Source organism: Thunnus albacares, chromosome 18 (assembly GCF_914725855.1).
Source record: "Thunnus albacares chromosome 18, fThuAlb1.1, whole genome shotgun sequence".
Taxonomy (NCBI): Eukaryota; Metazoa; Chordata; class Actinopteri; order Scombriformes; family Scombridae; genus Thunnus; species Thunnus albacares.
The window spans coordinates 9,066,373-9,083,902 of record NC_058123.1 but is presented as its reverse complement, the minus strand read 5'-3'; the positions used below and the strand labels follow the sequence as shown (position 1 = coordinate 9,083,902).

The 17,530-nt window shown below is 41.6% G+C and overlaps 1 protein-coding gene across 17 annotated transcripts in view; it reads left to right on the top strand.

Annotated features, from left to right (window-relative positions):
• LOC122968108 (disabled homolog 2-interacting protein-like) overlaps positions 1 to 16,439 on the top strand; it is a 149,602-nt gene extending 133,163 nt beyond the window's left edge. For 15 of the 17 annotated variants that reach the window (XM_044333061.1, XM_044333059.1, XM_044333058.1 and 12 more), the window contains 6 exons: positions 345 to 532; positions 2,404 to 3,316; positions 5,312 to 5,449; positions 10,367 to 10,569; positions 10,654 to 10,741; positions 12,435 to 16,439. In XM_044333061.1, coding sequence (XP_044188996.1) covers positions 345 to 532; positions 2,404 to 3,316; positions 5,312 to 5,449; positions 10,367 to 10,569; positions 10,654 to 10,741; positions 12,435 to 12,602 — 1,698 coding nt within the window. In that variant the 3' untranslated portion in view covers positions 12,603 to 16,439. The remainder of the gene's footprint in view (positions 1 to 344; positions 533 to 2,403; positions 3,317 to 5,311; positions 5,450 to 10,366; positions 10,570 to 10,653; positions 10,742 to 12,434) is intronic. The other 2 variants (XM_044333056.1, XM_044333063.1) reach the window with 2 other exon arrangements.
• The last annotated feature ends 1,091 nt before the right edge of the window (positions 16,440 to 17,530 follow it).

The following is a 17,530-nucleotide window of genomic DNA, read 5'->3' as shown; positions in this document are numbered from 1 at the left end:
CACTGAACATACAGCAGAGCAGCCAGCAGGTGATTGCTGGTATCATTTTTTCACTGTTGCATCATTATCTCGTCAACAATTAATGACACAATAAACCTCCATCACATCGTTTAAGAGACGTCTCACCGGATTGTGCCCCGGCTGCAGGAAAAGGAGCGCACCCAGTGTCCAACCAACCCAACCAACCCTGTTACGTAGGCAATGATGTCACTCCAAAATGGCAGCTTGCTAGCTAGATAGCTAGGTAGAAATTACAAAAACATCGGGGTCATGATTTGGGCAATGCCAGCGCCAAAACATGCACGTTTCATGTCCTTGTTAAATGTTCTCGTTTCTCTCCACAGAGCGCCGCCTCCAAGCTGGGCCCTCTGCCCAGGATCCTGCGGGAAGTGAACACAGCTCTGTCTAACCCGTCCTGTGTCCAGATGACACCCGGACAGTCCTCAGAGCACATGGGTTCGCCTACCGCTGAGGCGAGTTGCAGCATCTCGACCGGCCTGCAGAAGATGGTCATCGACAACGATCTGTCAGGGTAAGAAACAGTTAATATCTCATCTAGTAGAAGCAGTGTGTGAAATATGGTGTCTCAGACCCACTAAACATTTTGTTGGGTTCTCAAAGATGAAGCTAATTATGTTTTTTTTTTTTTTAAACTGAGCAGCACAATAAAGGTCATCTTACAGTGAACAGACAGCTAATGTATAATGTGGCCACAGCTGCTGGCTTGGATATCAGAGCTGCCAGTTATAGCTGTGCAAACTATCTGCTGTTGTGTTCCTCCTCCTGCATATTTGAAAAAAAAAAAACTCATTTAAAAGTCCAATAACTAAAATACATATGAGTCCATGTGCAAAATATAACAGAAAGTCCTTGAACAGCACTTATATCACAAAACAAACAAATAACAAACGGGGTTTAAAGATTTGCTTCTTGGCCGCTGTTCTCCGAATGAGATAAACTTTGATTCTTTTGGAACAGCTCACTGGTTTTTAGAAGGTCGGTTACAATTAAATCCCGGAGCCTTTTTCCTCTACAATCTGCTGACATACCTGTGTTTATTTACAGTATTTTTCATCATTTATTTATTCCCTGGTGCTCCAAGTTTTTTTTGCCTTTACTGCCTACGCCAGCAGCCGGTTCTTGGCATCTTTAACTACGGGTCTGGAATTGATTTAGAGACTTTATACAAAAACTACACAAGAATCCCCGGTCGTCAAAGGATATTTCACACACTGATTGAATGCATCATTTGTGACGAAGCCAACGATGATACTAGACACCAGTCAGCTCCCTCACACCGCCTGTTCTGCTCGAGTGTTAAAACGTTTTGTCATGTGAGGCCGTGACACAGAGAGAGCGTCACCCCTGCTTGTTTACATCAGCCAGAGGAAAAAACCTTTCTTTTATTCACCTGTGGATGAATACACACTCAGACAGCAGCTTATCTCACTTATCTCCAGTCCTCTTGCTCACTGGCTCAACAATGGCAAGGTGACACTGAAAGATTGATGAATGTAACGATACTGTGCTTCAGGAAGACCGGTAAATACACCGCTACAAGAGAACAGACGAGATGAGAGAATACTGTACTGGAAGAGGAGACAAGTAGAGAAACAGGAAGCCAGAGAGCCAGACAGCTGATATCATTATGCTCATCAGGAGGCCACGATCAATAGAAGCATAAAGTGATGTCCCTATATGACTTAATGTCAGAGCCTACTCTCTTTATCGCAATAAATTGTCTGTTTATATATTGACGTGCGTGAGGTGTATCCTCATCAGCATGCCGTGAGACCGAAACAGCATCCGAATGAGCTCTGCCTTCTCACCTAATTGCTTTTCGTCCGCCGACCGGTGACATGAAAAGTAGGAGAATGAAAAGGAGACAGTACCAAGGTTGGGGGAAAAAAAAGAGGGAAGAAATTGAGCAGAATGAAGGGGAGAAAGAAGTTAGTAAGGAAGGGTAATGGAACAGAGGAAGAAGGACACAGAAAAGAGGGAGGAGACGAGCGTGATGTGAATGATAGAGATTATTGGAAGATAAATCACGTCTGTCAAGGTAATCGTCTACTGGCAATAAAGCCTCCATCTGCTGGCAGAAGGGGAAGGAAGAACGGGAAGGTGAGGGGACGAAGGGAACGAGCGTAGAAGCCACACATATTGAAATTTTTCAGATTACAAATTTCCAGTGGTACAGTATGTTTGTTTGATATGTTTGATTGGTCTTCTTTGTTTTTATTGATGTTTTTTAGACTGCCCTTTGGTTTTACGTTACATATTTTGTTTCATTCTGATCGGGTGACATATTTTGTGCTATCTGAACCATTTTTTTTTATCTAGATTATCCAGATTTATCCAGATTTATTTTATTTTTGGTCTGTTTCTCTATGTTTTCTCTCTCAGATTGGTCGACTTCACCAGGTTACCCTCCCCAACCCCAGAAAATAAGGACATATTTTTTGTGACAAGGAGCTCAGGGATCCAGCCTTCCCCAGCACGCAGCTCGAGCTACTCTGAGACCAACGAGCCTGACCTGGGCATGGCCAATGGCAGCAAGAGTCTGTCCATGGTGGACCTCCAGGACCCCCGCAGTCTGGAAAGTGGCCCAGGTCCCAGTACCTCAGACGTCATGGGTGAAGGCCCGGCCCCTGGTGGCGGCTGGTCAGCTAGAGTCCCACAGGGCAACATCCCTGGAGGTCCCACCTTGAGGAGGCCAGGCCAGACCCCCACCACCCCAGGTACAGAAAGCACCCCAGGCCGACCCGCCCAGTTACTAGCCCCCCTGTCCTTCCAGAACCCAGTGTACCAGATGGCCGCTTGCCTGCCCGTGTCCCCTCGTGGAATGACCGACTCAGGCTCCGAATGCCACAGTTCCGTCAGTTCCCATAGCAACAACGAGGACGGACCAGCGGGAGGGAAACACGCCTTCTTGAACCACGGTGGAGGAGGTGGCGGCGGCGGCGGAGGAGGTGGCGGTGGCGGCGGTGGCGGGAGCAGCGGGGACGAGTACACCAGGCGCTCGGGCGAGTTTAACCGCCGACAGCTGTCCCTGACAGAAATGCAGCACCAGCCCACCGTCCCCAGACAGAACAGCGCCGGCCCGCAGCGGAGGATAGACCAACCTCCACCTCAGAGCATCACGCGGGGCCGCACGCCTCCAAACCTGCTCAACAGCGGACCCTACCCTCGGCCGTCCTCCGGCAGCATGATGACATCGTCACCCGACTGGCCGGGCAGCGGGGCTCGGTTACGACAGCAGTCCTCCTCCTCCAAAGGTGACAGTCCTGAGACCAAGCAGAGGGCTCAGCACAAACAGGTACGGGACACGCGGAGCATCGACAGTAGCGCACACACACACACGTTTAACTTACAACAACTGAGGACGATAGTGATCAGGACATTAATCAAGACAGTCAGCTTATACAGTAGCTGACTCAGTCCATGTATCCACCGGAAATTACAGTGATAGAAAAAGTTGCAATTACAAAAACGCCCATTTGTCTCATAGCATGTTGAGAAGGGCTGTGTGGGTGGACTCAGCACAGACACTGCACATTGTGCCCTAATGAACTACAGTTATTGTGCGTGTAATAACAGTAATTTGCATACAGGCAGCTCATCACTTCACCACTGTTTTTACTGGTCAAGTTTAATGGGCTGAGAATGAGGGTGGCGGAGGCACGATTAGCATCTTATTAACTAGTGATATACAGTATGTGCTCACACGTGCGCACAAGGCAACAGAAAAACAGACCGCATGGATACAAACAGATATATCACTGAGTCAGCGTATAGATACGATGTGTGTGTCGGTGTGTGTGGACACAGTGGGAGGTTTCTTTCCCATGCCTTTACCGTCAAGTCTTTCCATTACTGGCAGGTCTTGATTATAGGCTCTAATTAAAAAACACTGGTCAATGGTTGCCCTTGGTGACTGGCTGAAGGGCATCTGCATATTAACCATGATGCCTTGCTCTCTTGCCATTAGATTAACTGGCTAATTAACAGCACCAATCCTTAATTTAATTTGTACATTTAGGGAACTTTAGCTTTGCTGCTTCAACTACTGATAATGAACGTACATTTAAGTTGAGGACTTTAAAGATTTTTACCTCTTTTTTGTTTTTAGTTTTTTTAGACAATCTGTGAAATTGAGTGTTGTCAGGTCAGATTTAAATTCTACTAGTGCTGCAACTATTGTTGATTATTTTTTTTATTATCAATTAATTGTTCAGTCTGCAAAATGTCAAAAAGTAATAGGACAACTGTCCATTAATTTCCCAGAGCCCAGAGTAACATCTTCATATATCTTGTTTTGTTCCACCAACAGTCCAAAACCCAAAGATATTCAGTTTATAATGATATAAAACAAAGAACAGCAGAAAAATGCTCACATTTGAAAAGCTGGAAATGATTTTAGGTGTTTTTAATCTATTATTAAATTGATTATTTTTATATTTTTATTGCTATTTTTAGCTCGATTATCAACTAATTAATGAATCAAACTCTAAATTCTAAAGTCCTTCCCATTGTAATGTAATGTTATGGGCGACGTAGCCCGAGATAAAATCATTTATTAACAGAAAGCAGGATTTTGACCCTAAATTAATGTGAATTCATATCTTAATTCAATCTGTCTGCATTAAAATGAACTTTTTTCTAACAGGTCATCAATTAATTGTCACTAAAAAGGGCTTTGACACCTACGGTCTATTTAAGTTTATACTTTTATTCTGTCCTATCCCATTTCCTGATTCAAATATTTCAGCCTTTTGAAAAAGCTTTCAATGCAAATGAGCATAAAAACATCCTACGTTTCCTCTCATGTACTATAACAGCCCACAGCCACCCTCTCTACTCATCTGTCCATCCGATAACTGGCAGATATATAAACACACACACACGCACCTTACTTCACCTGCCAGTATCTGCCTCCAGGGCTTATAGTAGATACCTTCCTCATGTATGACACTGTACATGTGTCTGTAGGTGTGCGCACACTCACTCACACGTGTTTAAAATCAGCGCTCGGAGGTGTGTGCTACGGCGTATGTGTGAGCTTGCAGAACAGGAGTGCGTATCCATCCCACCTGCTTTCAATCCAGATGAGTTAGCGCATTTCAAGCTTATTTCTGTTGTTTCTGTGCTGTGATTGCAACCTCCCTCCTCCTCCTCCTCCTCCTCCTCCTCCTCCTCCTCCACTCCCCCCCTCCCCTTCCCCTTCCCCTTCCCCCTCCTCCTCCTCCTCCTCCCCGTCACTTGCACTCAGCTCATGTACGTGTGTGTGTGTGTGTTGTGTTGGTTTTACTAGGCCCCCTCCCCAGTGAACCCCAGTGCGCTGGACCGCACAGCCGCCTGGCTATTGAATATGAATGTGCAGTATTTAGACCATGAGGGGATGGAGCCAGAGTCACTGAGAAACAGAGAGGATCTGACTCAGGTGGAGAAGGTAACCTGCCTCCTCATCCAACCTTTTGACTTCTACCAACCCTCCTTTTTCACAAACCACCTCAACCTTCAGCCCTTCGCCCACTTAACTGTCCTTCCTCTCCTCTTCCTCTCATTAGCTCCCTCATATACCTCCCTCAAAACACCCCTTCTACACTTAATTATCTGCTGTATCTACCCCCCCCCCCCCCCCCCCCCACTTCGCCCTCGCCTTTCCTCTAAGCCTGAGGTCTGTTAGACATACCCAAATTATCACTTAAAGCCATAATATGAGCGTTTATATCATTAAACTGAAGTTAATAGGATGCATTGTACAACAGTCTGGCACCGCATGTGACCCTATAATACGTCAATCTCCCCGTTTTTGTGAAATTGGCTTTTCGCCGACGTTCAGGCTGTTTATCGGTTCTGATTCACAACCAACAGTGAGAGCTTTTGTTGCAGCTGTCAACTTCAGGGAAGTCATAGCAACAGCAGTAATGGCAGAAAGCGGTTATTACAGGCAAAATAATTATGAGGCTAAATATAACCAGAAGAGAACATCAGCATGTGCCAGTAGCGAAAATACGACCACATCTAATGGTTTCTAATATACTTCCTGTCTCAGGACAACATTCTGTGTATCGTAGGATGAGCTAATCTAAAGCAGGTGATGGAAAACAATTTGATACTTCTACAATAATGGATATTATAGTTTCATTAAAAAAAAAAAAAAAACAAACCTCCCTCCACCTCAGGAACGCCACACACCCCTCACTACTTTACTCCCTCTTTCTTACCATCTGTGGAATGAACTTAATAGCCAAAAGCAGGTGTGTGAATGTGTACGTGTGTGTGTATGCACATGCAGTACATTCACACAGACGTGTTTGAGCTTTGTGTGCGTTTGCATCTCTGTGAGAAAACAGAGAGACAGAAAGAAGCTTTTTTTTTTCCTGCTGCTTCCTCTGCCTACGTTCCCGCTCGCTTCTCTTCTCAGCAACCTTTACAACCATTCACCCCTCAGCTTCGCTTCTACGCTTTTGATTGGCTGCCATATGCTCCCCCTTTTTTCTTTTTTTTTTCCTTTTCTTTTTTTTTTTCTCCATCCATAATGAATACAAACCTGTCATCCTAATATAGCTCATACTTTATGGAAGCCAGAAGCCCAGGCAGGGAGAGCAACCAAAGAAGGCAATAACTTCAGTCTAACAAAGAAGCCGCAGCAACCTTAAAATACCAGAGCAGCGACGAGAAAATCTTCCACAGCGGCTTAGACTCATGCTCCTGCTAATGGTCCATAGTTTGGTCAAATTCATTTGCATATACAGATATAAGATATACATTCAAGAATAATACAGATGAACACAAGAACTATAGTTTCAACATTTCAGTCAGAGAAACTAACCTCAAGGAAGTGAACATTCATAGAAAACTGTTAGACGGTAAGATTTCGCAGAGACGGCTCTGCTATTTGAAGAAGTTTCTCAAACAATCCGAGCAGCAACGAGAATTTTTCTGGGAGAATTTATCCCCGAAAAACAAGCACATGCATGAATATTAAATCTTAGATAAATCAACAATACCAAAACACATAAGAAGGAGATTGTGAGAAGCTTATGGTTATAATGAATCACTAGTCAACTCACGCTATCGATCGATAAATAAAGCAACATAAAACATTTACACAAAGTCTTTAGTCGCTTAATTGCATCATTTATTAGCACATGTGAAACTAGTGAACGAAGCAAATTAGTTAAAAAAATACATGTCTAACTTTATTGAAAAATATATGTAGTTTGATGTGGAAGGATCTGTTGGACTGCAGCAGATCTTTTTTCTGTGCATATTTGATATTTGAGCCTAATTATCCATGATGCAGAGGACGGATGGTGCTGTCTCTTGATAATCGTGTCAGGATCGTTTGAAATAAAATCTACTTACTCCATGATGTTCTCATCAAATGTAATACAGCAGGGACGGAGCTGCATCTGTGCAGATGACCTTTATCCTCCATTCTCTTTTGTATACAACATTTATATTCTTTAGTCGCTTGAATTTCAAATACACATCTGCAACAAACAACTGTAACACTGAAAAACAATGAAATGGCACACTGTTTATCATCTGATGTATACAGATATATGATTGTTGACACTGTGCAAGGTCAAAATACTCAAAAATAAAGACACAATTTTATATTTCAGCAAAACTTTCCTCACTAACATCTGATTAATTGGAGTTTTTCTTTCAAACGATGCAGAGAGAAAAAGGTTCCTCTGAGTTGAGATCAGATTTTAAAGATAGAAAAGGAGGTTGCAGGTAAGAGAAAAGAGCGTAGAGAAAGACGTCGCTGGTTACCGAGCAGAGTCGCTGAGTCGCGAGTTCGAGGGAGATCGCTGCAGGGACTGAGAGGCAGGACAAAGAGAGCTATAGATACAGTAGATGTCATTCACTCTCAGGGGATGTAATGACAAGAGCAAGGGGGGATATTAGAGATGGAGAAAGGGTCGAGGAGACCGATAAGATAAATCTTTTTGAGGTCACTTCCTCCTGGGAAGAGAGGGATGATGGGAAAAATGTCCCAGTGGTAGGCGGGAGAGTGATGCGGGAAAAATAAGAGAAGGTGACGAGGAGAGATAAATGATCCCAGCAGCATCCTCACAGTGTGTAATTGAATCTCTGATCATTCAGGATGCTCTGATAGTTTGTCTTTCACATTGTTCTCCATCAATTACTGCTGAGTAATGATCTGGAGTTTGTTCAGATATAATATGCAGATAAACTTGTCGTATTACTTTCACCATGACAACAAAATACTTGCTCAGGTTCTCATTTATTTTATATGTTATTATGACATATTGTCTTGTTATTACTATTCAAATTACATCCCAATTTGTAACGAGAAACATTTCTAGTCATCACTTGTTATAACATGAAACTTTTCTGTTATTACACAAAACAAGCAAATCTCTAATTTATCCTTAAAATAAGAAACTCTACTCTCGATAAGTTTGAGAAAAAGCGCCTAAAAAGACACTCGGGTGTATTATAATCGTGAGCCGTTACCGTGTGCACAGTCGGGTTAAACCTGTGATTGAGTGAAAATGAGCTGCTAACAGCCTGCGCGGTGATGCAGTTGTTACCTGACAAGTACAGACATCTGTTACCTTTCAGTTGCTGCTCCTGACAGCGCCAGCAATAAGCACAAGGCCAGATGACATTAGAAAAGATGGCGTGCTTAAAATGTGCGTTCAGTTCACGGCCTCTCATAAATACCAAAGGCCGATATCCCATCGTCTGTCTGTCAGCGGTCCTGAACACATACTCTACCTCTCTCATTCCCTCCAAGTACAGTTTTACATACAGTTTTTAATCTGGACAAAAATATATGTATGATAACCACACCTTGACTCTAAAAACTGTGAGTATGATTATCTGTCTGTATGTATCAGCCTTGTGATAGACTGGTGACCTGTTCAACACGTAGATAGATGAAGGATGGACAGACGAATGATAACCTCAACGTGTCTCATTACAAGCATGAAATAAGACTTAATCAAACCGTACAGCCAGTCGTTATTAAATTATAAAGCCAGTGAAGGCTAAATAAACCTCTTGTCTTCAGGAAGCAAGTGGATATTGTTTGTCTTTGTGTGTATGTGTGTGTGTGTGTGTGTGTGTGTTATAACAACATACCGAGTTAAAAGGTGAAAAGTTTCCTGTTTGAATGAGATAATTTGGAATGTTGTTATAATGAGAAACAAGATTTATCGACTTTGTGTAATAACATGAACATTTTGTGATATAACCACATTAAATTATACCTTGTTACAACAAGAATTTCTGATTAAAATGGAATAATTCATATAAAATTATTGTAACATGAAAAGAATCTCATTAAAACCAGACTTTCCTCAGGTACGGTATAACAATTCCTTTTTTTGTCATAGTGTGCTGCCGTCATTTTTAGTTTAGTCTGGTGACTTGTTCTGTGACAGGATCAAGTGAAAGAAAACATTATCAGGAAACAAAGTAAGAATGAAGCCTGATGAGATTTAACAGGTTCCCCTAAAACCACAATTGACTACAGACTATGATTGACATTTAGTTAAACCGTTGACTAAAGACAACGGGTTAACTAAATCAAGCAAATCGGTCGAATCAAACCTGAAGTTTTATCACTTCTTCCTTAATCACTGTCAGGTCGTCCTGTCTGTGATGTCACTCTCACTGGTCCTCCAGTGACACGCTGACTGACCACAGTATCCTTCGGAGTTATAGGGAATGTGTTGTTTTCTATCCAGAAGGGATTTGATTCCTACAATCGTTTTTTCTCCTCGCCTGAAAGAAACTCCAGGAAGAGATTTTCAGGGCTTATTTCACAGGCTATACTCCTACTTCACAGGTTGCATCCCACCCTTCTCACCCCCCTCCTTTTGTTTTGTTCAGTCTAACCGTCCTCTTTTTCACTATCTGTTTTTGTTTTTTTTTAGCCAGTTTAACTTCTCAACAGGTCAGAAAGTCTTTGTTTCAAAGGGGAAAACAGCTGAATTTGATACCGTTTTTTTGGATTTATTAAGATTTTCTAGTAATGATGAAAGCTTATCAATATCAGTAGAAGTATTGCCTGATTGGAAGGAAAAATATATTGAGTTTAAAAGGCAAAAAAAAGTTTTGCAGCGATACAAGTTCAGTATAAAAGTGCTTTAATGAAAGTGGCTCGTAATTGAACCATGTGATTTCCTGAGATCCGAAAAAGAAATTGTACTCTCAGGTCTGACTGAGAGATTCCTTTTTTTTTTGTTCTTGTCAGCTTTGTAACGAAGAAGAGGAGCCCGCCGATAGGGCTGATGATGACGATGATGATCATCATTACGATAACGACCGAGGCGATGATGATAATCTCTTCCTCTCTCTCTGCTTCTTCTTTGTTCAGTACCAGCAGGAGATCGCGGTGCTGCAGGAGAAGCTGCGGGCGTCGGTGCAGAAGCTGGAGGAGTACGAGGCCCGTCTGAAGGGTCAGGACGAGCAAGCCCAGAAGGTGTTGATGGAGTACCAGGCCAGGCTGGAGGAGTCTGAGGAGCGCCTGCGCAGACAGCAGGACGACAAAGACCTCCAGATGAAGGGCATCATCAGCAGGTAGGAAGAGGAAGAAGCTGTTCTGTTGACATGCAGCTTTGTCCTTCTATTACTTAGACTTCATCCTCTTCTTTACATCTCCAGGTTAATGTCAGTGGAAGAGGAGCTGAAGAAGGATCACTCAGACATGCAGGCGGTGGTAGACTCTAAACAGAAGATCATCGATGCACAGGTCAGTTTTCGCAATATGTTGACTGACAGGAAAATCCAAGCGCCCGCTAGTCACAGGTTGCATCTAATTTTGTCAGTACTTTTCTGTCTGTGTTTTTCACATTTGTATGTGCTGTCACTTTTGTTTTCTGCTTGAGGAGACAAAGGGTCACTGAAATACAAAGAGATGTTTAATTCATAGCTGTCTCAGCGCTGGCGTTGACAAGCTTGAATGGCTGAGCAGAACGTCTCAGCTCCCTCCCCCCCCCCCCCCCCTCTCTCTCTCTCTCTCTGTCTCTTATAAAACAGAGATTTATACATTTATCTTTTCTGCCAATATGTAGCTCCTCTATAATCCATAGTGGTTCCTAGTCATATAAAACCGTGTTTAAAATCCTTCTTAGAAAACAAGGGAAATGTTGCTGGAATTCTGAATATTGATTGTTGGGAATATAATATTAAACTAACCAGAGAGTGATTGTGTGGGAAGAAGTGTTGCCATAAAGGATTAAACGCTGCTGTGCGTGTTTGTTACGGTCGTCTCTGGATACTGTTTCATGTATACTCTTGAAAAAGTGTGCATTATATATGTATGTATATAAGCAAACACACACAGAGACACACAGTGAAGCACATATGTGCATCTTTGGAGATTAATTATTAGTGGTTTTACAACAGAACAGGAAAGAAAAATACAACATGGCATTTACACAAAGCCAGACGCGAACATGCATAGGTAATTAATCTCCTTCACGCTCCAAGTAATGAGACTTTGCATCTGTAAACAAACACGCCGCAGTAAGGCAATAAGTTGTCTTCCACAGTAAACAGACAGAATGAAAATGAAAAGCTCATTACAAAGACATTGAGGGAAGCTCGCTCCCGCCGTTCAGCTCAGCCGCCATTATACAACTGATATAAAGGCTTTTATGCAAGAAGCACTCATTCAAACAGATCCGTTCTTAAGTGGCACGAGTAAAAGAATTCACTGATTTTACTTAAAATTGTCTCTTAGGTACAAATGAAATTTATGAGTAGTGCAAACCTGTTGTAAGAGTCATGAACACCTATTTGAGTCAGGAATTTAAAATGCTTTAATGTGAAGATATTTGGAGTTTAAATGAGTGAATGAAATCAAGTAAAATAAAAGTTAAAATCTGATATAAAACTGCCTGTATACTAAGAGTTTCTGCAACTTTTTTTTTCTAGATTTTATGGTTTTATCGGCATATTTTAACAACTACAGTTTGAAAGTATCTTATGCCGCAGCTGCCTCAAGGTCTTAATGCAGGTCGTGACCATAGTCGTGTCCCTTTGGTCACCTCCAGTATTAGTCATGGACCACTTTCCTTTAGCAAAACAACTTCCTTTCTGTGCCATTTCTGTGGCAGAGCAACATTGACAGCTGTAATAACATTTTCTAATTCTTTCAGTTCCCCTTTTGCTTCTACTGACACTGTTATCCCCTGCTGATTCCTCACAGCAGGACTTGAAGCTCAGCACTGTGAAGTTTACTTTTTACTTTTTCGGTGACATTTTTTCTGAATGAAACAAAAGAAGAAATCCGGGGATGTTGAAGCAAAAGATCAAATCTTTGCAAACATGCACCCACCCATGAACGAGAGGCATTCAATTTGTTGAAATGAGCTATATATATGACACGTTTTTCTTTGTTAAGACTGTCTCTCTGACTGTATTTATACTTGTGTGTGCAGGAGAAGCGCATAGCATCGTTGGATGCGGCCAACGCCCGTCTGATGAGCGCGCTGACCCAGCTGAAGGAGCGCTACAGCATGCAGACCCGTAACGGCATCTCCCCCACCAACCCCACCAAACTGCAGATTACTGAGAACGGAGAGTTTAGGAACAGCAGCAACTGCTAGACAGACTGGCATCTGCCCACGAGTGAGTGTCGCGTGCCTGCGTGTGTACAGTTAATAAACGAGAGGACGTCTATACGTGCATGCACGGATGCATGCCAGTTTTGAAAGACCGCCAAGATGTGTGCGAGTGCGCGTGCGTGTGCGTGTGTGTGTGTTTTTAAAAGCGGACAGTACTTTTTTTTGGAAGACATTTCCACTTTTTGGACACAGTGTGGGAGTCAGGACCTCGCTCTGATTGGGGGGTTAGCCAGCCAAAAAGAGGTGGGATCTGGCGTGACGGACAGATCACCAAGAGAACAAGATCACCAGACGGCCTTCATCACGAGGGCGACGGCCAGAGGAGGCGGTGCAGAGCTTGTACATACGAAACTCAAAGCTGTCCATCAGTCAAACACTTTGCCAGTGGATGTATGCAGTCGCTGGGACAATTCAAGACCCTGCCTACGCCCGGGACGAACCACTATATAACCACACACAGCGACGACCGCCAGACAACGGTCGCCCTAGCAACCCTCCTCTCCTCGTCTCTCTCTCTCTCTCTCTCTCTCTCTCTCTCTGTCTCTTTCTCTTTATTCTTCTTCCTCTTGACGACCAAGTGGACCCACTTAATAACAATAACACACATTGAGGATTATCACTTTAGTTGTCTGGAGAGATTCATTTCTAGTGCTTTATTTGAAAATCATTGTTTATAAAGAACCAAATAGGAGCTAAAAGAAAAAAAGATATTTTTAGTCCAAAACAAATCTTCTCTATTTCCCTTTTCACTCCTCGGGTGTGTTCCTGAACGTCCCACTTCCCCCCCCCACCCCCACCCCACCCCTCCCCCCCTTTGCTTCCCCCCTCCATACCTATGTAGTGCACTTTGTGAAAAGCTATTGGTACATGAAACGCCTTAAGTAAGGAACACACCTCGACTTTCTCCCCTGTTTCTGCAAAAAAAAAAAAAAAAAAAAAAAGGCACAACTTATACTGTGGATTTGTAAAGGATACAAAAATAAAATTGTACACACTTAAATGTATTATGAAAACTAAAGTAAATGAATTCTATGTGATACTATATTAATGAAATTTAATATAGATGTATGCATTTCTTTTGTTTGTTTTTTTTTTTCTTCTATAGAATATACACACATATACCTATATTTGATAATCTCAAATATAAAAGCAGCCCTTTATTTAGGAGTGAGATCTAGTTTTATTTTCTCTGACGATGAAAGACTGTAGTGTGTAGCTTGCTTTAGAGCCCTGGAGGAAGAGACCACACCAGAGCAGTGATCAGCACCATCGCCTCAGCCAATCCATCAAAAAAAAAAAAAAAAACAAACTCCCAAGACGTTTAACCTTTTACATACAGTACACGCTACATGTAAGAGTAATTTCTGTAACAGTAGTTCAAACACCTCCTGCGTAGCTTGCACAACTTGCACCGTCAAGTGATCGGTTCTTCTCCTGGTGCTCGTCACTGCTCCGAAAGACAGATCAGTTAAACCCAGATGTAGATTTTTCGGTTGGCTCATGAGTTTTATATATATATATATATATATATACGTGTGTGTGTGGTCTTCTTGCTCTAGTAGCACAAGAGCTATTGAGAGACGTGTTTTGGACGCACTCGCTCATAGTATACACTGGACTGGTGAGCCATTGTGCTAATGGCCTCCTTAGTTACAACATATTTCTCTTTTAACTGCTTTGTTTGTCAGTGGTAATGAAGTATGCTGCATCCAAACTGTGACTCTGTTAACCTTAGTGGCATCATCTCTCTTCTCATCTCCTGTCTTTGTCTCTTTTTCTTACCCCCACCCCACTCCACTCCACTCCACCCCACCCAACCCTCCACCCGGTTCTTCTGAATGTGAAGATGCTAACTCACAGTCGGTCTTAAAGAGGTCCTTCAAATCGTTCCTGTCATCGCTCTCAGATCCCATAGCTCCATCTCAGCATCTGTATTTTGTATATTTTTGTATTCATTTTTCTTACCTGTAACAGACTATAGTGTGAGGCTCTGCATGCTTCATCCTTGCTCTAGAACCAATGATAGCATTGGTATCACTATTTGTTTTCTTTTGTTGCCAATTGGAAGGTGGTGATGATGATGATGATGATGATGATAATGATGATGATGTTGATGAATGGCTTGCTGCAGACATATACAGTAAATATATATGATAACTGAGTGTATCAAGAGGCTGGACAGCCTGGGAAAGTGTAAATAAAATGCTCACACTATTTTTACCTAATGTTAACAAGAGCTTTTTGTAAATGTATCTTGTGCTCAAACTCTGCTGTATCATTATGGATATTGTAAATACAAAATAGCTCAGTCGGTCACCTGTCCTCACTGGGTAGAACTATACAATTAAATTAACCTTTCAGTGTTCTCCCTGTTAAAGCTATTGTTTTTTATTGTATTTAGAGTGTAATATCACTAGCCAAAAAAAAAGCTGACTAGGTAAGTAGGAGTTTGACTCTTGGGAAGTCGTGGAGGACGCCTCGTTGGTTTCAGGCCAAGCAGTCCAGTCTCGATGAGATTCGCAAGCACAATCCTGTATTTCTCATCAGTCTAGCTCGAAGCACTTTTATGTTCAGTGGTTGGTGTTTATAAGTAGCTTTTCTTTTTTTTTTTTTTTTTTTTCTTTTGAGCACGAAACCTGTTTGAGATGTTTAAAAACTTGGTTAAGTTAAAGTTAAAAACCGAAAGAAAGGGATTTTGGTATGATTAGCTCATTCACAAACCGCTATATCAGTGCAAACACAACTATTTAGCTTTTTTTTCTGTTTGAATAGAAAAGAACAGCCTCAAACTGAAGATACGGCACTTTTCTCCTCATCATATCTTACCAGGCATTCAGTGCCAAAACAATATTGTACAACTGCAGTTTAAAATGAGACTGTGTAACTTTTAACAGAAGGAAAAAACACATTTTGCCTCTCATGAATAAAAAGTTTAATTCTAAAGCAATAAAACACAATTCACACACTGTCATAACCACCAGCATTTGGTGGCTATTAGCAAATTTTACAGAGATTTTGCTGTATAAGGCACAATACTGATAAAGTTCAGACTTATTTGTGTTACTGTTACAATAGCTTAGCATTTTTCAGCTAAACAGTCGAAGATTTGACCGCTACAGCCTTATTTGGTCTATTATAAACAGTAGCTTTTGGTGGCTAAGGTTAGCTAATGTTACCTAATTTTAGGTTTGCTGTATAATGCTCATGATTCAAAGCACTGACTTTTCTCCACTTGCTACTGTCACAATAGCTTAGCATTTTAGCCAAATTCTTAGCTAAATGCCAAACAATTGTTGAGCTAAATGCTAAACTGCTCATTAGCATGACAGCGGTTTAGCATTTAGCAGCGGTCGATATTCAGCAAACGTTACATAGTCTCGCTTTAAACTGTAGTGTACAATAATAACTGATAAAAGGCTGTCACATATATATCGCTACACATATTGGTTTCTAATTTAAGTACTCAGCTATCAGTTCTTTTAGCCCATCCGTGTTCCCACCTCTGATCTAATTTTATTGAGTTTACGGAGTCAAAAAACCATGAGCTCACTCCTCACACAGTTAAGCCAGTCCGTCAGAAAGATCAATCAAAAATATAAAGCTATAAATAAAGTAAAAGATGTTGTATGTTTTCTATTATCTTGTAGAAAATACTTTTGTAAGTATGTTGAAAGTATAAAGTATTTGCTGGATTCTGCTTCCTTTGACGACAGTGACAAAACAATAATGTACAGAGGAATTTGTGTTGACAAACTGTGGCTGTGCAATTTATGTACATTTGCAACTAGACCTATTAAAGTTTTATTTAGCTATTTTAAACCTTTGTCCCTTGTGTGTCTGTCTCTCATAGCCTTTTGCGTATTGTTCTTTGTGACGATTTGTTATTATGAAATGTAGATGAACTTTAATTTGAGTGCATGCGAGATGAATTGCATTCATTACATACTCAAGCAGTCTTAGATAGATTACAAGCAGCTAGAATGAACATATGCTCAGACTCGGGGTCCAAAGGAGGGTATGTATGATGGAGGGATGTGAAAGACTGATGCCTACTTCTCAGCAAGCCTGACCTACATACTGCCTGATTGTTATTCCCTGCAGTGGGTATGAGAAAGCCTGAAATGGCCTTCACAACAGAAATGGAGAGGATTTTCTAGCAAAATGTCTCCCCAATAGCTGTAGGAATAACATTGAGCTCAAAGTTTCATAAAAATGCATCACACTGCTTCTAAGTGTAGCTCAAAAGCAAGAGATATGCAGTATGAAACTCTTAAAAATGATTATATGTGATAGTAAAGGGGAAAGTGGACCTCATTAACAGCAGATCTCGTCATGTGTGTTTTAAAGGAAGCTCCTGCTGTTAATTGCTCCCTGAGAGGCTCACTTATTTACTTGGCCAAGTAGAACAGGCTCCCCGAGGCACAGACATGCATTTAGAACATCAAGCTAATAAAACAAGTTACCAGTCCTACCACTCTCCAACGCTCCCCCTGTATGGCTCGAAGGTATCAAAGGCGAAGAGACATAGCCACATATTAAGGCCACTTGTTGATGGAAAGACGGTTTCTCGCCAAGAGCAGTGCAACAGCCAAGAAGTGTGCACTTATATTCCACTTCAAAACATCTCCAAATGGAAAAACCAAATCAGAGATGTGTGCTTTGAATATCTATTTTATACTAAACTAAATATTGTTAAAACCAAGGAAAATGAGCCACAGTGGGATGTGCAGATGATGCAAAAAAATGCACATAAAGCTGGTGAATGGATACACATGTACTAAATGGTATTTGCTCAATGCACCTTTCTTAAAAGACTAATCTGTTTTGTCGGGGTAACTAAATTAAGTTTATATTGAATGAATAAATTCCATATTTATCCTTATTGTCAACAAATGTTAGTCCGACTCTCA